Source organism: Nilaparvata lugens, chromosome 2 (assembly GCF_014356525.2).
Source record: "Nilaparvata lugens isolate BPH chromosome 2, ASM1435652v1, whole genome shotgun sequence".
Classification (NCBI taxonomy): domain Eukaryota; kingdom Metazoa; phylum Arthropoda; class Insecta; order Hemiptera; family Delphacidae; genus Nilaparvata; species Nilaparvata lugens.
Window position 1 is genome coordinate 84,123,055 of NC_052505.1, and position 21,935 is coordinate 84,144,989.

Genomic DNA, 21,935 nt, shown 5'->3' on the forward strand with positions numbered 1-21,935 from the left:
CGAGCGACAAACGTCGTCATGTGTACTAGCCCTTATGGGAATAATATCACTTAATACCAGATACGTTCACCGATACTGATACCGTATGTAGAAATGGGTGCAGTTCACGGAACCATAATGAGAACTTTGTATCTTTTTTGTTTCCACTTTCTTTGAATTCTTTCTCCAGTTCATCTTTCGCTCTTTATTCTGGTAACAATGCATGGTTCAGTTCGCAGAGCCAGAACTGCATAATTACTGCATATACTGTTATAATTCTCACTTAGAAGAGGTTTTCATAATTAAAAAATCAATAATCAAAACAATTTTAAATAAACCCAGACTTTACCCACGACTTGACTTTCAAAGAGTTTAATGTGTTAACAGTTAGGCAGTTGTACGTAAAAATGTAGCGAAATATAATCAAACATAAAGCTAATTTTCCTTGCACAAATAACACAATCAATAACCTGTACAATCTGAGACCCTCCTCAAATAAGTATCTTATGTACAATACAAACATTGAAACCATCAGAAGACAACTTATATATTTAGCACTAAATTGATAAATAAAATTCCTGAAGAATATATCTGCTGCGCAAAGTTGACTAAAAAAATAAAACATGATATTAGTATTTGGATTAAAACGAACTATTTTTTTACCTGTAATTAAACAAAGTAAAAGAGGAACGTAGTGTTTTTGTGTGCTCACTTACCAACTAGTGTGGACCTTTTTATTTATTTTTCTTTATTAAATTAACTATCCTATCATCCCACCTCACCTTTTTTCCTAATCCTTATTTTCCCTCTCAAGGATTGAAAGCCTTCCTAGTACATGGGTAAACATAGTTGGAAGAGCTTCAATCCCACCCCTTTACACCAAATTGAAAATTGAAATTGAAATTGCAAAAGCTATTGTGCGCGGAGATGGTCTACTTTCTTTGAAGCCTTTCTCCAGTTCATTGGCTTGTCCATTTTACTTTGGTATCCACAGAAGTAGACTTGTGTATCTTTTTCGGAAACACTTTCTCTGAGTCCTTACTCTTTCTCATTCTGCTAACAATATACTGTTCAGTTCGCAGAGCCCGAACTGCAGAAGCTGTTGTGCGCGGAGATGGAGACGCGACTGGTGCAGCTGAAGACGCGGCTGACGACGCTGCGCGCTGAGTCTGAGGAGGTGTGGAAGACGCTGGAGACGGCCGAAGCGACGCTGCTCGACATGCTGACGGCAAAGGACTACGACTGCAGCGGCTACTTTGGCGACAATGCGCTGCCCGCCAGCAAGCCGCCTGAGACTGTTTCCATCAAGCTGCGTGCCGATCGACATGAGACCGAGGAGTTCTACCTGACGGTCAGTATTTATTCATCTCATATTATACAAGGGTCATTTTTTCAACCTCCGATTGACCATAAATAAAAGACGAATGTATATAGAAGAAATTTTCTTTCACTAAAAGTTACTTATACTTATGATTATCTATATATATATATATATATTATATATAATATATATATATATATATATATTATATAAAATCGAAAATGGCACTCACTCACTGACTGACTGACTGACTGACTCACTCACTCACTCACAGAACTAAAAATCTACCGGACCAAAAACGTTCAAATTTGGTAGGTATGTTCAGTTGGCCCTTGTCTATTGCGATCTGTTTCACATTTCTTTTAATTAATTCTTCAAGGTTGATCAAGTGATCACTATGGATAATCCATTAGTTACCTACAGTAGGTATTCTTTCAATTATGGAGAAATATCAAATAATAATGTTGATCAAATAATGCTAATATATAATACGCCTATTAGAAGAGTGCTGACTAACTTGATCACCCATCTATATAATTATATAAAAGCGAAAGGGCACTCACTGACTGACTGACTGACTCACTCACTCACTCACTCACTCGCAGAACTAAAAATCTACCGGACCAAAAACGTTCGAATTTGGTAGGTATGTTGGCCCTTTAGAGGCGCACTAAGAAATCTTTTGGCAATATTTTAACTCTAAGGGTGGTTTTTAAGGGTTTAAAGTTCGTCTTTTAGCATGTATATTCCTCTCTTAATTATAATTGAAAAATGTCCATACCATATGTTGATATAGAACTATAATCTAGAGAGAGTACCTCTTCGAAACAGTTGTTAACTAGTAACTAAATTAATAATTTTGTCAGGTTGGCATTAAGTTAAGTTGACTTTGTTAGGTTGGCACCAAGTTGAAGATTGAAATGCATTTATCGCGGAAAATTGATTGGGCACTGCTACTTCAATTACACTAATTAGTAAACTAATTATTATAATAATAATAAATTACTTTCTCTGTTCCTGCTTGTTACTTGTCTAACTGCATTGCTCTCAACTGTACTCCATCATGCGAACGTGATTTTATCACTTGCATGGTTGAATATTTCCACATATTATTAATGTCAAACTATAGTAGGAAAAGTATTTTATGTTTATTATTGCTTGATTGCTTGTTTGTATATTGATGGAAATAAATTTATTATCATTATTTTACACTCACGCATCTGCAATTTGTAACATATTCTTGTGAACTATCTACAACTTGCCAATAATAATGCTTATCTTCTGCTTTAGAAACTGCGCGAATTCATGCTGGGCACAAGCCGGATAGCGCGACTTGACTCGAAGCACGAGTACATCAGACAGCAGCTGTTGGACATGTCGAGTGGAGTGGAGATGATCGGAGGCAGCGGGGGTGTTGGAGGCGGATCTCAGAGTCCCGGCCTCCTGCAGCCGTCGTCCGCCTCCAAGCCGCCCCGCCGCAAACGTATCGGCCGCCTCCACATGAACGGCCAGCCCAAGCTGTTTGGAGGCAGTCTCGAGGAGTACCTAGAGTCGCTCAACCAGGAGATACCGCTCATCGTCAAGAGCTGTATCAGGGTTATCAATCTCTACGGTGAGCAACTTTCTCAATGATCTATTTACCACACAATAATGCCTATTAATATAATACAGTGCGTTCGGAAAGTCGCTGTGCAGTGGAATTGTGACTAGGGAAAAATGAAAATATGTATAAAGAAATGACTAAGCATTTCAAAAAAAAATTATTAATCATTTACATTTTACATTTTACATTTTACATTTCACATTTTACATTTTACAAAAGGTGTTGGAAATGACCTCCGTTGACATCAATACAGCATTGTACTCGCTTTCATTAACACCTTACGCAGCTGAAGAACAGTGATTTCGCTAATGTATGCCGTTATTGCGGCTTTAAGCTCGTCAATCGTGTGTGGTCTGTTACGATACACTGTTTGTTTTGCCGCACCACATAAAAAGAAATCGGGGGGAGTCAGATCAGCAGATCTTGCCGACCACAAATTCTTTGAAATTATTCGTTCACCAAACACGTTGCGCAGGAAAGCCATTGAGATTAGATGTATGCAGGCACGGCCCTAGGGACTTTGCCGCCCTGGGCGAAATCGGCAAACGCCGCCCCCCCCCACCGGCAGATATCCCGTCTAATAATTGTTTACTTAAAAATTTGCCAGAAGGTTATCAGCTTTTCAAGTTAAAAATGACATTTAAACAAATATTTGACAAATATAAATATTGAGGAATAAGTGCAGGCAATAAATGCTCGAATAAAGGTATGTAGAGAAAAATTTGGAACACAATTTTCAACTCTACAGCTCTTTTAAGGATAGTAAGAGGATTAACATATCAAAAGTCCTCACCCTTACCCCATGTGCCAAAGGGGTGGGGGTGGTTTAAAAGTATCATTTTTTCATCTTTTCGGCCTTATAATTTTTGAACGATTGATGAAAAAAATCCGTGCTGATTATAAGCTGACGGAGCATCAAATTATCTTCAATTTGATGTATGTATTTTCACTATTTCACGCATTTCCCTACGACTATTGCAGCAGTTTTAGTGTTGAGAGTGAAAGTTTTGTTTGGTAGAGGATTTCGATAAATCTAATACTTTTCAGATATATATGTTCTAAAGTGATGCATTTTCTAAAACCCAGTTTTTTCCATTTTTCGCTCTTTCAATTCTTATAACTTTCCAACAATTGATGGAATAAGAATGTGTTTACTACGAGATTGTAGAGCATTAAATTATCATTAATTTCATGTATAATTTGACTATTTCACGCATTCCCTTCATTATGACTGTTGCAGCAGTTTTAGGTTTGAGAGTCAAATATCAAGATTTGCAACAAGTGACTTTTTTCGAAAATCACACTATTCTATGATCAAAAAATTTGGAGTGTGCTTCAGTATGAACATCCATATTGGAACGTCTGTGGAACTGAACACAGTGTGTTTCTAAACTTCCTACCAAACAAGACATTCAAAACTAAAACTGCTGCAACAGTCGTATAGGAATGCTTGAAATAGTCGAATGATACATGAAATGAAAGATAATTTAATGCTCTAAAATCTCGTAACTAGCACATTTTTTTTCATCAATTGTTGAAAAGTTAAAAGACTTGAAAGAGAGAAAAATGGAAGAAAAACTGGGTTTTTGAGAATGAATCATTTTAGAACATATATATCTCGAAAGTTAGTATCATATTTATTGAAAACCTCTAAAAACAAAACTTGTAGGAAATTCATTGAGCTTCATTTTTATGTGGATGATTATGTCAATAGAACTCATTGTTTCCAAGATATAAGCATGTAAGTAAAAGTGGAAAATTCAACTTTCAAACCACACTCATCCCTTTAGCACATTATGTAGGGGTTGTGATTTTTGATATGCTCACCTCCAAACTAGTGTCAACAAAGATGCAAAGTCTAAAATTGAGTTCCAAATATTCCCTTCAAATTTCATTGTCAACTGATTTATTGTTGCAGAACAGAAAATTTCACTCTCAACACTAGAACTGCTGCAACAGTGGTAGGGAAATGCGTAAAATAGTGAAAATATATACATCAAATTGAAGATAATTTGATGCTCCGTCAGCTTATAATCAGCACGGATTTTTTCCATCAATCGTTCAAAAATTATAAGGCCGAAAAGATGAAAAAAATTGGAGGCAGAAGTGTTTTTTCAAAAAATGTCTCAACTTCAAGAGCGGATATCTCAGAAACTATAAGAGATATGAAGAGAATGTAGAGAACAAAACTTGTTGGTAATTTTGTAAGCTTCAATTTTTTACAGTGTACAAATGCTTATAAGATGCATAGTTTCCGAGATATATGACAAAAATGAAAAAATGGTACTTTCAAACCACCTCTACTCCTTTAGCACATGAGGACTTTTGATTTATGTTAATCCTCTTACTATCCTTAAAAGAGATGTGGAGTTGGAAATTGTGTTCCAAACTTTTCATTCTATAATCTTTAATTGACTGGACTAGAACAGTAACACAAAATATCTGATTAAACTATTTTTATGTTCAGAACAGATATGGTACACAATAAGAAAACATAATTAAGACGGTAGTTCCAAATCAAGAGACTGCAACAGAGTATTGGGCCTATTTAACTTGCTAAGTAATCAAAACTACAATTGCTACAACACGAGTTTGTTCAACATACTTGTTCAATTAAGTAGAACTCGACTGACCTTTGCATAGAAAATTCCTTCTACAGTTCTTCAAGATCTAGGGACTGAGCTATTTTATGTTTGCTAGACCACTCAGACGTTCCTGGGACATTGTTGATCTTAGATATATGTCTTCATTAGCTTGAGTTTGGAAAAGCTTTTTATAAAATTTCACTATTCACATTGAATTTATTATTTATTTGCATTTAAAATTTTCTGTTCCTTAAAATTTGCCGCCCCCAAAAATCCGCCGCCCTGTGCGGCCGCCCGGTCCGCCCACCCCTGGGGCCGGGCCTGGATGTATGTGCTGTTGCCCCGTCTTGTTGGAACCAACAATTACTCATTTCCACTTGTGTTAATTGATGCGTAAAGTTCCTTAAAATATCTGAACAATAACGTTCACTATTGACTGTGTTTGCGAAAAAAAATGGTCCAACAATACTTGCTCTACTCACAGCAACCCGTCATGTCACTTGGTGCACAGGGACTTTCCGAACGCACTGTATTATAACCGTCAAGGGTTACCGTCCCTTGACGGTTATAATATTATATTGTAGGTTACGACCAGTGATGTATATTGTATGTCTATATTATTTTATATCAAAATATTGAATTTTGTTAGTATTAGGTACTATCATTGTAATGAATCAAGATGTGATTTTTGACGAAGGTAATGCTTCTGATGACCTCAGAAGTGGCTAGAATAAAAAATTATTCTATTCTAGTAACATTTTTTTTACGATGATGTCCACATGAGTCAATGGGATGAGAAGATGCGAAGGTTAAAAACATCGAGATTAGAATTTTCATTCATCAATTTTTGAATCTAATTCTTGCTCATTTAATGCGAAGTTTTAGTATTACGGTTCACTCAGACTGGATGCTCTCCATTCATCAATATTTCAGGAGTGATCCGTGGTCTAGTGGATAGAGTGCCTGCGTAGCAGCATAGAGATCCCGGATTCAAACCCTCTCAATACCAAAAGTTTTTCAACCAGATCACTCCCATGTTATCGGATGGGCACGTTAAACTGTCGGTCCCGGCTGAAGTATGACAGTCGTAAGGCGGCCCATTGACGGCTTAAATTATATATTCAGGCGGTGGGACCTTCCCGCAAGGGACTCCCCACCAACAAAAGCCATACGAATTTACTTTATCAATATTTCATTCTCATTTTTGCTCATTTATTAAGTACCTACATAGTGTTTTTATATGTACATAAGTACATAGTCTACATAGTGTACGGGGTGCTCAGGCTGGATGTGATAACGTTCGTAATTTTTTCCTACAGATACCCTGAAAAGTGACCATTTGTGCACTGATTGCAGGCTGCAAAGAATCACTTTTCCGCACTAGTGCGCAAAGTGAGTACTTTGCGTACTCCAGATTTGCAGCATGACAACGCAAAATAGTTAGTAGTTTATATGGAGCACTAGTGCAGCAAAATCAAAATGAAGTTGGTAACAGTGACTGCTGTGGCTGCTATAGTGAGCAGAGGTGCAACGAAGCACAACGCGCTATTATTAAGTAGATATTATAACCAAGGACAACGACAGCACAGTGCCACCACAGCACACACCACACAGCTGCCCCCCGCCATTCAACACTACTACATTATTCAGGCAATTTTACCCATAATTACCCACTTTTCATATTCAATGGTAACTGTAGGAAAAATTTAATGTGAAATACGTGCGCAAAGTTTGTTTGCTGCACTCAAGAAACCATTCCGCCCTCGCCTACGGCTCGGGCGTAAACGTTTCTTTCGATGCAGCAAACTGTCACTTGCGCACTAGTTGCACAAATAACTATTGTGTGAAAATGAAATAGTCAAAATAGAAATACTTCAAAAGGAGTAAAAAGTATAACCATACAATAATACTACCGATTCAGCATCAATATGATATTAAATGGAGTGACATACGCTATTATTAATACTACACGATGTGAGGTTTTGAATAGTTTTCATTTTTGCTAATAAATTGACATGACAAACTGAATAAAGTCAGGGTCACACGTGTCATGCATTGGTCTGATCCTGCTCACAGCCATATTACAGTGGGGTGGTGGTAGGAGTTATCACTTGACGGACATGTGTATCCTGTACCATTCTACGCCTTTTTCATATTATTTGATCTTATCGAAGTGGGATCAGAACGCTGCAGGACAGATGTGTCCCCCCGCTTTACGTATCCAGTTTAAGCAGCCCCTTGGTATTGGATTACTTATTATTCGTTCATTCATATATACTCGTCTAAAAATCAAAAAGCTTGTTGAAACACTGAATAATATTCTGCTATGCAATTTCGATGTGAATGAATTAACAATATCATAATTTTGTTTTGTTGTAGGACTCCACCACCAAGGGATATTCAGGGTATCTGGCTCTCAGGTTGAAATCAACAACTTCAGAGAGGCGTTCGAGAGGGGGGAGGATCCCCTGGCTGACGTCACTGATGCATCAGACATCAACTCGGTGGCCGGCGTCCTCAAGCTCTATCTCCGCGAACTCAGAGAGCCGCTCTTCCCAATCATCTATTTTGAACAGTTCATGGAATTGGCTCGTGAGTACAAATTCAAATTCAAATTTATTGATTCTCAAAAAATATATACAACACTTTCAAGACAAAAAAATGTATATATAAGAATCTACACCTGCAAAGAAACCCTGTGCGCAGGTGTGAGTTGCAATATAAATGTTTTTCAAAAATATTTAACAAAAATGATCCAAAACAAATTTCTTGAAAAAAATACAGAATAAAAACTAGTACTTAATAATAAAGAGATACTAAAAATAAAGGAACGGAAGGAGAAAAGACGGAAAAGGCAAGAAGAAAGAAGAAGACGAAGAAGAAGGAGAATGAAGAAGAAGAGAACGGTAAGAGGTAGGTAAGTCAACTGCAACCATGGAGTAGACGAAAATTAGTTATTTAAAACAATTTTTCCTCGATTTTATTTGCTATTATCCATTTATCTATGTCTGATCTAAGCCTTTGGTTTATGTTTGTTTTTTCAAGAATACAATAATAAGTACAATAATTGCAATTCAACTCTTTCGTTCTACTTTATAGAACACTGACGTTTATTATGATGATCTTCATAAATCTGTAATTAATTCAAGATGAATTATTAAGTCTGCTTAAAGTATAACAGATAAAAGCACTGCAATGATAGCCTATCGTTCACTCTTTGCTTCTCATATTAGTTTTGGCATAATAGCCTGGGGAAACGCACCCCACACAAACATAGAACAAATACTGATCTTTCAAAAGAAATCAATAGGGTGGAAATTACTGAGATATTGCAATTATTATTATTTAATTTGGATTTTCGTTTAATAATTATTATTAAATCAATGAGGCTTCCCAATCCACCTAGTTGAGGTTATCAAGAGCTTGTATCATGGAACGACTATAGTCTTGCATTGATCAGGTTCATTAACACAGGAAATTTGCACCAATGTTGGCTCAAGACAAGGTTGTCCGCTCTCTCCAACATTGTTCAATGTGTATGCTGATGATCTGTGTAGAAGTTGGAAGCAAAAGATACAAGGAGGCATCCAGATATCTCCTACGATGATTCTCAGTTCAGTTGTGGTTCGCTGATGACCAGGTAATATTGCAAGATACTGAGGATGATCTGCAGAGAGCATTATACCATCTGAATCTCGTCAGTTCTGAGTATGGCATGAGAATCTCATTCAGCAAAACGAAGGTGATGGCTTTCCTGGGAAAATATCCATTAAGATCTAAGATAGTCCTCGATAATAAAGTCCTGGTACAAGTATCACACTTCAAGTATTTGGGTTGTGATATAAGCCAAAACTTGAATGTGAAATTTAATAGATTCCAATCCATTTGTGGAACAATAAATAGGGCTTTGAGAAACAGAGCCAAGAGAGGCTATTGCAACGCTCTTATATGGCTCTGAATCTTGGATACCTAAGAAGAAAGAATGGAGTAGGCTACAGGCTGCCGAAATGAGGTTTTTAAGAGCAGTAAAAAGGTGCACAAGGGAAGATAGGCTTCATAATGTCGATATAAGAAGCGAGCTCAACATAATCACCATATGGCAGAAGATTGAAGAAAATCGGCAAAACTGGAAAGATCATGTTGAAAGGATGTAGAGCGACAGGATTCCCAGGGCAGTCATGTTGTATAACCCGGTTGGAAGGAGAAGTGTGGGCAGACCACGTAAAAGATGGATGTGATGGTGAGTTTGAAGTCGGAACAGGCAAATTGCCTAATCCTTGTAGGAAGACGACGAAATCAATAAGGGTTATTAGCTGTTTGCCATATGATGCTCACTGCAAACCTTGTTTCAGAAAAGAACGGATTATTACAGTAGTATCACTCTATATTTACAAGACGGTTCTATACATAAAATAGTATGAAACGGTTAGGCAATGTAGAAACAATTAACATAAATATAACACAAGAGGAAAAAACGATTTCGACCTACCACACAGTTGGCTACTGAAACCGCAGAGACAGCCACAAACACAGGGTCTTCGCTTTCATAATTGCCTGCCACATGAGAGAAAAAATCTAGAGCAGCCTAAACTATTTAATTAAGCTCTTAAAAATATCTTATTACACAATCCACTCTATTCACTGAAGGAATTTCCAGTGAAGAGTGTGATTGACAAGTAGTGACTTCCTTGAGGTGCCCCTCATCCTTGTGATGTAGGTGGTGAAATAAAAATAAAATAAAAAGCAGTTATGAATGTTGGTATAAAATTGGATTATAAACTGTCTTAAAATCTTCATATCAATCATTTTTGAAGCTATTGAGCATGGTTCAATAGAATGGTTATTTTCAATGAGATGAATAAGAATTACTAAAATGTATTAGACGTGGATGTTCAAAATTACGATTTAATACTGAACTTTTAAAATAAATTATTGTAATAGTTTTCTTCTCGTATTACAGATGATACAATGAATTGAAGATTTTACATCTAGAAGCAGATTGCTTCAATATATGTCACTATAATATGTAATGAGCCTAGAGCCAGGACCTCCTATATAGGAAGTCCTGCTAGAGCCTATAAGACCGGTTACAGAGCTCGACCGACCGTCAGTGCGTATGTACCATTCTGACCGTACGCATCGATGATTCAGTTTTACACATTTAGAGCTCGACCGACCGTCGGTGCGTATGCACCATCCTGACCATACATAAGTTTTTCTGACTCACAAAATGGACGCCTCTACAGATTGTTATTGCAGCTTATTATCTTCGTAAACGAAAGATTAAAATACGTAGATATATCAAGTTTATCCGATGGTCGCCTAAAGAGCATTCCAAAGGGAATTTAGTACCATTATATACATCATTGCTTGGGGATAAAGATACATTTCTTAACTACCTCAGAATGTCCATCAGAAATTTTTATGAGTTATTTCGAGCTTGTATCACCATTGGGAATACTTGCAGTCACTTTAAGCTACAGATCAAATAAATGTAGATAATATTATAATGTATGATTTTTTTTCAATAAAAAATTTAGAAATGATTGAAGAAATGTATAGAAAAACTCTGAATTCAAATATGACACCATTAATAATAATAATAATAATAATAATAATAATAATAATATAATAATAATAATATAATAATAATAATAATAATAATAATAATAATAATAATAATAAATAAAATAAAAAGTCTAATAATTGAATTCATTCATTATGCTATTCAATCCAATATCAGCTGATTGTAGGGCAGAGGTGTCAGAACATTGGTTATGTTGCGATCGGGCTACTGATCAGTACAGCTCTGAAAGCTTTTATTTGTTTCAATAGCGCGTCAGTCGACCGATGGAACGGATGCGCACGAGCTCGACCGATTGTCAATCAGTGTAAAACGCATGGTCCTGACCGTGCGCATGCGTGCAGTCAGTCCTGCTCTGTACGGATACATGGAATATCTATGTAAAAGACAAGCGCGACTGACGTACGCACTGACGGTCGGTCGAGCTCTGTAACAGGCCTAATTATTTTCCAGACTTATTAGTGCTATGAACTTTCTGATCCAGTAAATCATCTGATCGTAGATAAAGCATAACTCACGCAAACCTAAAATTTCTGTATTATAAAATCTCTCATTCTATGATATTATCATGTGAAATAAATTCTGCAGACATTTTTTGCATTGTCAATCTTATACTTTGGCTTGCATGTTTCACTTTCTTAACTTGAAATTCTTGTTTTCAGAATTGGAGTCGAAGCAGGAATTTGTGATGCGAATGAAGGATCTCGTCCAAAGTTTACCTCGTTGTGTAGTTATAGTCATGCGTTACCTCTTTGCTTTCCTCAATCAGTAAGTAATTCTTTTATAATAGATAATTCTTCTAGAATAGATAAAGCTCTACTTAGGGCCAGTTGCACGTACGTCGGTTAACGTTTAATCACGATTGAATGGTATATTTTAATCGAGATTAGCGCTAACCGATGCATTTTGGTTGCACAAAACAGAAATTTCAAGCGATAACGCCGATTAAACTAACCGGCGTAAAAAGTTGTTAATTCTGATTAGTTGGCACCATTTTAACGTCGATTAGCTGAAATGAAGAAAATTTGGTTTCACAAAGGTAAAAGTCGAAAAATAACGCCGGTTTGACTTATCGACGTAAACGATTTTTAACCCTACAGAGACACACTTACTTTATGCTAACACAGTAGACACACTGGGGTGTTGAACACCCTAATTAAATGTTGCATGTTTCTTTGAAAAATATGAAAAACAAGTACTTAGACCATACTTCATCATTTCTTAATCATTTTTGTTCCAAGTGCATACAGAAATCAAAAGTAAAGCACTGCTTATCAATATTTATACTAATTTTAGAAGTACGTATGTTCCGCCTAAGTAGTGTTGGACCTCCTAATCCGGTATGAACGGATGGCTTGATCATTGCCAATGACAACTTCATCAAAAAATCACGTCTCTTCATTTTATTGTTTTGAATCTCAAGTTGTAGAGAATCATAGCATTTATTCCAATCTGATCCATCATCCCATACCACATTGGTGGTGAAAATACAAGTACATCTTTGTAATAAAAGTGTTTGATAAAAGTTCTACGTAAAAGACACTCTGGGGTGTTGGATACTCCAAACGAAGAACAAGATGAGCTGGTGACCTTGTAGAATACTATTACTGACTGGAAGTGGTGGAGTGTAGTTGACAATACTACAAACCTAATTTAGACTTGGCATAAATTCCCATCTGTTTGATATTGTCAACTGCAGGGTGTGAAACACCCCAGTGTGTCTCTTTAGGGTTAACAGGCCATTCACGGGGAATTTGGAGTGGCCGCAGTCGAGTGGATCAGATGCTGGCTTTATGATTCAGAGGCTCGGGTTCAAATCCCGACCCAGGCAAGATATTTATCTCGGGCCACTCCCGTGTTTCGGATGGACACGTTAAGCCGTCGGTCCCGGTTGCCTAAAAAGCAGTCGTTAGGTCATGTCAGAGGCCCTGAAATTGATCAGTTGCGAACTGAAAACTCTGACACCAGACCTGAGCTAGCCAGGTCACACGATATTATTATTATTATTATTATATTATTATTATTATTACGGGGAATTGAATCCAACTAACGCCGGTTAGGTAGCTACTGTCTTCCAATTAGTTGTTGGTTAAAAAACTACAAAATCCAAAGTTTGAGCTAAACATATGAATGAATTTCATCCGTTAATAAAATAGAGAAGTGAATCAAGCTGATATTAGCATTCAAAATTAGATTATAATTTTTAGGTTACTTTTCGATCTGTTTTGTCTGCAGATAGCACTTGACACTGGCGATAGACGGAGCATTAGGCATGGTCAGATGGTCACCGCTTCAATAACATAACCTCAATTCTGTGCCATTTGTTCAGAATAATAACATCTGTCGGTTAAATTACAGTTTTGCCGGATTGTGAAACCGTTAAAATCTTGGTTAGTTGACCGGAAAACGTAATTGGGATTAAAAACTAACCGATCTTCGTGGAACAGAAATGAATCCGTGAAACTAACGCTGATTAGTTAATCGACGTTGATGTCCATATTTAACAGACGTTCGTGCAACTGGCCCTAACTCTCCTTTTTTTCAACTGTTCTTCTTTGTATATACATATTTTTCATCCTATACCCATTTACTGACTTTCCGGAATCCAACCCAAATGTCGTTCTCTTCAAATCTTATTAGTTAAACTGAATCGTTGTTGAATATTTAATAAAGTGCAATATTATTTTAATTTGTTTTCTTTTTTAATTGTAATGTTATACTATCTACCTTTAGATCTTTGAATACGTCCCTTCAAAAACATAAACATATACTATCAAATATGTCATTAAGGCTCGTACTGGGGTTCCTCTGTTAGCCTTTCTTTGTTTTTATCAAATAAATAGACAAATAAAAATAATTTCTCTGAATGCCAATCATTTTTATCCACAGCACGTTTATTTACAAATACACTAATACAGATACATAATAATTATAGTACAGATATCAAATTCAAGAGGTTGGTAGAAATAATTTCAATCCTAATTATGATACCCCACTATAATAATAAATTACATGTTATAATGAGTTAGTTGAATAGTTGTTTTCTTATAATAGAAAAATCCAGTTATCCTTTTTATAGTAATCGTAATTTCAATCGTTATCTTTCCTATTAATTTTCATTATCTTTCCTATTCTATTTGAATTGATATGATATAGATTGATATTGATAGATCAATCACAGAAATTTTCAAGAAAATCGATTTAATGTGCTGTGCAAAGGCTAAAAATAAACTTTTTACTCGCGATATTTTTCAAAATTTTTCGATTTGTACCTTCAACAATTGGCTAAACTCCAGTTCAAGATGAAGCAAAGGCCAAAAATAAACTTTCTACTCGCGATATTTTTCAAAATTTTTCGATTTGTATATCATCAAGCTATCAAAATGAAAAAGTTTTCTCAAGAAAACATTTTTTTCCGATCATTACTTTTTGAGATATGAGCGCCTGGAGTTTGAATTTTTGGGACAGAACAATTCAAATTCGGTAAGAGATAAATCCATGAGATTCATAGGATAGATTTTCCATGGTATTGTTGATCTAGTAAAACAAAAATTTTCTGAAAATATCAATTTTTAATATAGTTATTCAATTTACTAAAAATAACCATAAATGACTTTTTATCTCTTACCGAATTTGAAATGTTCTGTCCCAAAAATTCAAACTTCAGGCGCTCATATCTCAAAAAGTAATGATTGGAAAAAAATGTTTTCTTGAGAAAACTTTTTCATTTTGATAGTTTGATGATATACAAATCGAAAAACTTTGAAAAATATCGCGAGTAGAAAGTTTATTTTTGGCCTTTGCACAGCCTTAAAGCTTCATCTTGAACTGGAGTTTAGCCAATTGTTGAAGAATCAATGAAAGTTCACTGTCTTGTCCAACACCGTTTATACTATATTACAGTACATTTATTTAAAAAAATTAAAGTCCCTGAATTCTTTGTTTTCTAACTGTACTTATCTGTATTGTATTGACTGTGCTTGTCAATTCTTTGTTATAAGACTGTAATTGATTTTTAAAATGAAAAGTTGATTCTTTAATTTGCTGGGATCTCACTCTTCTCACTACAACTCCAATATTGATGATTTCTCACCACTGATTTTACTACAACTAACTTACTCTACTTTACTTTATGTGGCTCTACAGTCCATGATGAACTTTGGCCTCCTCAACATGTCGCCTCCACGTCTCACTATCTTGTGCTCTCTGCCGTCAGTTTGTGACTCCCAGCACACGTAGATCACCCATCACGTCACTAATCCATCTTCTCCTCGTCCCAATCACTATATCATCCATTATTCTAACCGGTCCTCTTCCTCAGCCATTCTCACTACATGACCCAGCCATTCGATTCTTCTTCCTTTTATGGTGCGTATAATATTTTCTTCCCCGATTTTTTCATCTATCTCACAATTATATCTGCCTCTCCATATACCTTCGTCACATATTGGACCCCAAATTCTTTTGAACATCTTTCTCTCAAAACATCTCAGTGCTCTTTCATCTTTGCTCAATATCGTCCAAGTTTCAGCCCCATATATTACAACCGGCTTCACCAATGTTTTGTATATTATTTTTTCTTTTGTTTTAAGGGCGATAAGTCTGCTCTTGAAAATTTTTTGGTTGGCAAAATAAGCTCGGTTGCCCATCATGATGCGATTGCATATTTCGTGACTGGTTTTATTATCATTGGTCAGTGTTACACTTATAGTGAGGTCCACGTTATAATGGCAGTGTAGGATTGACAATACTGTTGCTGTCCTTTTCTATCATACAACAAAACAGATAGCGCTATCTCTCTCTAGCTTTGCAATGTTGTCTGTTTGCCAGAATATTCTATTTTCACTTTGATAGTGACTGTTTAAAAGTAAACAAACAATTGTCAGTCGTCATTTTTTTCTTCATTCTATCAAAATACTTTAGTACACAAGTCGTATAATTGATTCAAAATTTATTTTTGAAACAATAAAATAATTTTTAGACATTACCGTATGTCAACACAAATTAAAATACCTGAAATGACATTTTAAAAGTTGATAACTAACCATCTTAGATTTCATCCATGCTTCAGTTAGCCTACACGTATAGGTTAGACCTACTCGTACCGGTATAAATAATATTGAAAGGTTATTTCAGAATTATTTCCATTGAAATTACTTATTTTAAATAGGATTTCTATTTTTCTATCATTTTTTAAAGAAATTGGAATAGAATACCTACAAAATAACTTAATTTCTGTTGTTTTGAAATTCAGATTGGTGTATCACAGCTTTTTAAACTAGCCGCCATTTCAGGTTTTTATAAAAATAAAAATCAGATCTCAGTTATGGAAGCAAATTATGAAAAAAATATATATATTCTTGATTAATTTGACATTAAATTGATTATTTTATCAAGAAAATGATTAATTATTAGATCATTAATTTAATGGGATGAATTGAGTAACAGCTGTGTACAGTCAGTGGCAAAATGTAGAGACTTGGCAACGTTGTTCTCCTATCTTTCTTCACTGCCATTATAACGTGGACCTCACTATAAGTATTTCAATCATTATTATTATTATTAATTATTATTATTATTATTATTATTAATATTATTATTATTAATTCACCGACGCCTTCCACTTCACAAACATCTGATATTTTTACTGCAACTAATCTGTATATTTTGCTCGACAGCTTATCAGAATACAGTGATGAGAACATGATGGACCCTTACAATCTAGCGATATGCTTCGGACCAACCCTGGTGCCTGTGCCTGAGGACAAGGACCAGGTTCAGTATCAGAACCAAGTCAACGAACTCATCAAGAACATTATTCTATTCAACGACGAAATCTTCCCATTGAACGATTTTGGTGGCACTGTGTATGAGAAATACATATCGAGAGAACCCGATGACAAGTGAGTATCTACTCTAGTATCTAAGAATTTAAAACTAAAACTGCCGTTTGCAGTTTCAACTAAAACTAGTAGTTCTGTGAACAGTAGACCTCACGCAGTATTCTCATCCACAAGTACCTGATTGAAACTATAGACCTTATGGAAATACAGCAATAGACTGGCTTCTCCACACATCTGTGTAATCACTTGTCAGCTGATTTGTGATGAATAATTCTATAGTCTGATTTTTACTCTAATATTGGCGTATGAAGTTGGCTCCTTTTTCCTTTTATATTATCCTTGAAATGCAAATTTCCAAAAACCTTGTATATACGTCGACGCGAAATCAAAAAAGGAACATACCTGTCAAATTTCATGAAAATCTATTAACGCGTTCCGCCGTAAATGCGCAACATATAAACATATAAACATTCGAACAAACATTTAAGCATTAAGAGAAATGCCAAACCGTCGACTTGAATCTTAGACCTCACTTTGCTCGGTCAATTAATCTTAAACTGGATTAAATCTATATCAAGTATCATTTGTTTAAATGTGATTCATTTTGAGTTTAAGCCAACAGCTGATTGAGTTCAGTTGAAGATTTCACTGTGCAAACGGCCCTTAGTTTCAGTTGTTTTTTAATGAAAATTGAACAAATTTTAGAAAAAAGTCAAACCATTTGAACTTTTGATCCAAATTGGACATTATTATGTTAGAATAGTTCTCTATTTTGGACTATTTAGTCCTCTATTTTGTTATCTAGATTTGGGAGAGAAATAGTACAAAGAGTTTCCTTAGTTTTTCTCTTCCGGTCAGTGTTTTCTTGTAAAAATAATGAATAATAATAGAAATATTCCTTTTTTCATTTATATACAATTCAGGTAAAAACAACAGGCATTCGTCCAAAACTGTTATAAACTTCAATTATTTAGAATACAAAGACTAGAGGTTGGTGAGAGATAATAACTTTTTCCTACAGTTACGTTGAAAAGTGGCCATTGCTGCACTGGTTACAGAACGCAAAGAATCACTTTTCCGCTCTAGTGCGGGAAAAATTTTTCTGCACTCCAGATTTGCAACATGGCAACGCAAAATACTTAGTAGGTTATATGGAGCAACAGTGCAGCAAAATCAAAATGAAGTTGGTAACAGTGACTGCTGTGGCTGCTATAGTGAGCAGAGGTGCACGAAGCACAATGCGCTAATTATTATTAATTATATATTATAACCAAGGACAACGAGGACTTTAGGATTTTAGGATTAAGGTTTTTATCAATAATAAAATTACACAGAAAAACATTTGATGCATTTCAGGCAATTTTACCCATAATTACCCACTTTTCATATTCAATGGTAACTGTAGGAAAAACTTAATGTGAAATACGTGCGCAAAGTTCCTCTGCTGCACTCAAGAACCATTCCGCCCTTGCCTACGGCTCGGGCGTAAACGTTTCTTTCGGTGCAGCAAACTGACACTTTGCGTACTAGTTGCACAAATAACTATTTAGAAAATAATAACACACACATAATAACTTGAGAAATAATAAGACACAACATTTTTAGTCCAAAAAAATACATCTATTAAACTTTTTGAATTTGTTCAATCAATCATTTTCTAATACGAATACAACAAAAAAAAATATGTTTATGATTGAACTCATAGAAAACCTTGACCTTCTAGAAAACTGCTTTTTATATTCTTGAAATGTATTAATTCAGGGCTACCTATTTTTATTTATAAAATATAATAATTATAGTACATTTTTTATATGAATTAAATTATAGATTAAAAATACAAATTGAAAAGAAGGCTTTTTATATATTTATCCGTCAGTAAGCCTACTTAAAGTCCTTCACATTTATATCTTTTAACATTGTTCTTTACAATCCATTAATAAAAAACAATAAAAAACTTGTAGTACCCTTATTGGAAAAACTTGAAAATATTAAATAATAATATATTTATACATTAAATATAATAAATATATTTTTACTCATATCCATTAAACTTTCAATATTTATTTGTATTTTGAAGATTTTTCAATAAAGGGTACTACGAGTTTTTATATTGTTTTTTATTAATTTAAACAAAGTAGCCCAAATAAGTGAAGTGTTTTTTACAATCCATCCACATTAATTCTTCAAGTCCTATGTTTATACATGTGAAAAGCTGCTTATTCTAATCATCTCCAACATTTTATTTTTCAAGCAATAATCTTATGTTTATCCGAGATAAAAATTGTGAAACCTATGTACCAACCAATCTCAATTCTTGTTGAAATTTGAAAGTCAATAATCACAAATATGGTATGCGAAATGGAAATGAAACCAGTTTCTTTCAGTCGTGTTCTTTTTGAAGCAGTAAATTTGATCTCTATTCTAAGTGGATGAATTTGTTCATAATATTTCAATATCGGGGCACCAAGCTTCGCTCGTTATCTTTATTTTTTTATAAACAGAACACAATTTTCTTTAAATGATCGTGTTTATATTTTACAGCTGGCTATACGTCAGCTTATGAATTCGGGGATGAGATATTTTAATTTTTTACAGACGCACTTTTTATTATCCACAGACAACGAAAGTCTCAGCTGTTTTTACAAGGATGAATTATCCTTTTAATGTCGTTCAGAGAGTTTTCCCAGGGATGAGACCTTGTGCAATCGAATTTTCATATCATAACCTACTATGTTCAAAATTTCGTGAAAATCGATTGCGCCGTTTTTCGAGATCCGTTAGACATAAATAACCATAAATAATATAAATATAAAAATACAGAAATTGCTCGCTTAATATAATAGGATTTGACTGTTTTCGTTAATCGCCAGATGAAAATAAATTGGAAGTTGCATTTGTTCAAATGCTAATTAATGATATTTTTAAACGAAAATCCTAATTAAATGCTGTAAATCACCCCGAATTCATTAATTACCGTACTTAATTATTCATTAATCAGCATTTGAACAAATGCAACTTCTAATTTATTTCCATCTGAAGAAATTGAAGTTAAGAAAGTGAAACAGGGTAACAACAGGGTAAACAGCTAGATGGAATTTCGATGAACGCTACTATACAAAAATTATTTGTCAGCCCGGGAATCGAACCCAGTACCTCAATTGCCGGTCAGGCCTTTTCTTTAATGAAATTGAGATTGAGACAGGACCTCCTATAAACCTCCAGGTATATAGGAGATCCTGATTATGTCCAGACCGAGTAGACTAATTTCTGCTGAATTAGAATACAATGGTACTTCTCCACTCATATTGTTTGCGCTACCGCAGTCACACAATCTTTTGCTTTTCCTTTACATATTTCTTTAGATATTTAATTTAGATTGTTCTAATTGGAAAACTGTGTTCCACAGTGATGTTGGTGATTCACCATCGGACCATGTGCAGGAGGATATGGACTCTGAAGTGTACCCTTCAGAAGATGGTAAGTATATTCTTGCTATCCATCTTCCCGTCGCTTCTTTCAGGTCGATGAAATTGCGTTATAATACAGATCTAAAAAAGTTCAATTCAGATTGTGGCTTATAAGTGATCAAATTTCTATTCACCTTAGAATATTTATACAGAGTGAGTCATATGTATGGGAACCCCTCAATAAGTTGGAGACTGTTGTAGATATAATCATAGAGAAACAATAGCGTAAGTAGATATCCCATGGTATAGGGCGTTTATGTCGCAACTTTTACTGTTATCTCAAGCCGATAGTCCACGTAGTTCTTTCCTGTGAAGCTGTGTGACGCTGGTAGTTTATTATATTGTGCCGTTCATACACTCTCACCCGGCCAAAACGGTAAAAATCAACAATTTATGGACAGTAATCGGCTTGAGTTAACAGTAAAAGTTGCGACATAAACGCCCTATACCATGGGATATCTACTTACCCTATTGTTTCTCTATGATATAATACTGTAACTTTTAGGATAAGTTATTGGTCAAATACTCTACCTTTTGACGCACAACTGTATTTCAATCCCTCATAAGGGGTTGACTTAGGGGTTGTATCTCGAATATTACTAGTAGTTCTGTGAACAGTAGACCTCACGCAGTATCCTCATCCACAAGTACCTGATTGAAACTATAGACCTTATGGAAACACAGCAATAGACTGGCTTCTCCACACATCTGTGAATCACTTGTCAGCTGATTATGATGTATAATTCTATAGTCTGATTTTTACTCTATCTTGGCGTATGAAGGAGGCTCCTTCTTCCTTTTATATTATCCTTGAAATGCAAAATTTCCAAAAACCTTGTTTAAACGTCGACGCGCAATTTAAAAAGGAACATACCTGTCAAATTTCATGAAAATCTATTACCGCGTTTCGCCGTAAATGCGCAACATAAAAACATATTATACACATTTAAACATTTAAACATAACATTAATAGAAATACCAAACCGTCGACTTGAATCTTAGGCCTCACTTCGCTCGGTCAATAAATGTAAACATCCATTGTGTAGTAGCCTACATAATTTTTAAGACCTTTTTGGAACAAGAAAGATCAATAAAAATGTTCTATGATACTTGTATTCTAAATGGCAGCTGATTGAAGTTTTAGTTTCTAAAGAAATGATTAGATGCAAGCCATTTTGAATGCAAAATAGAACATTTTTATCGATGTCATCTTTCTCGTTTTAATGAGGCCTTTAAAATTATGTATCACAAATTGGTGTTTACATTGAAAATATCTGAGTTATAAACCCTCATTTCTTTAAAAACGAAACTTAATAAGTCGCCATTTTATTTATTATTTACATACAAAACTCACAGAATAAATCCATGAAGAGCCTTATTGACATCAACTAGCTTAGGCACATAATATTTGATGCAAAATAAGAATGAAAAAATAAAATATCAACAGCAATTTTTGAATACAATATGATAAGAAGAGGCCAAATGAAAAAAATAATCAACTAATGATAATAGACAAATGACGAGAAAGATAAAAATAAAATAAAGTTAATTAA

At 34.9% G+C, this 21,935-nt stretch overlaps 1 protein-coding gene across 1 annotated transcript in view; it reads left to right on the top strand.

The window, feature by feature from the left end:
* The window catches only part of LOC111053940 (SLIT-ROBO Rho GTPase-activating protein 1-like), a gene marked incomplete at its 3' end in the record, with an annotated part of 40,560 nt that extends 20,168 nt beyond the window's left edge, over window positions 1–20,392 (top strand). Inside the window, 6 exon segments of the mRNA XM_039421942.1 lie at window positions 1,064–1,330; window positions 2,591–2,912; window positions 7,868–8,080; window positions 11,735–11,840; window positions 16,751–16,975; window positions 20,322–20,392. Coding sequence (XP_039277876.1) covers window positions 1,064–1,330; window positions 2,591–2,912; window positions 7,868–8,080; window positions 11,735–11,840; window positions 16,751–16,975; window positions 20,322–20,392 — 1,204 coding nt within the window.
* Between the last annotated feature and the right edge of the window lie 1,543 nt (window positions 20,393–21,935).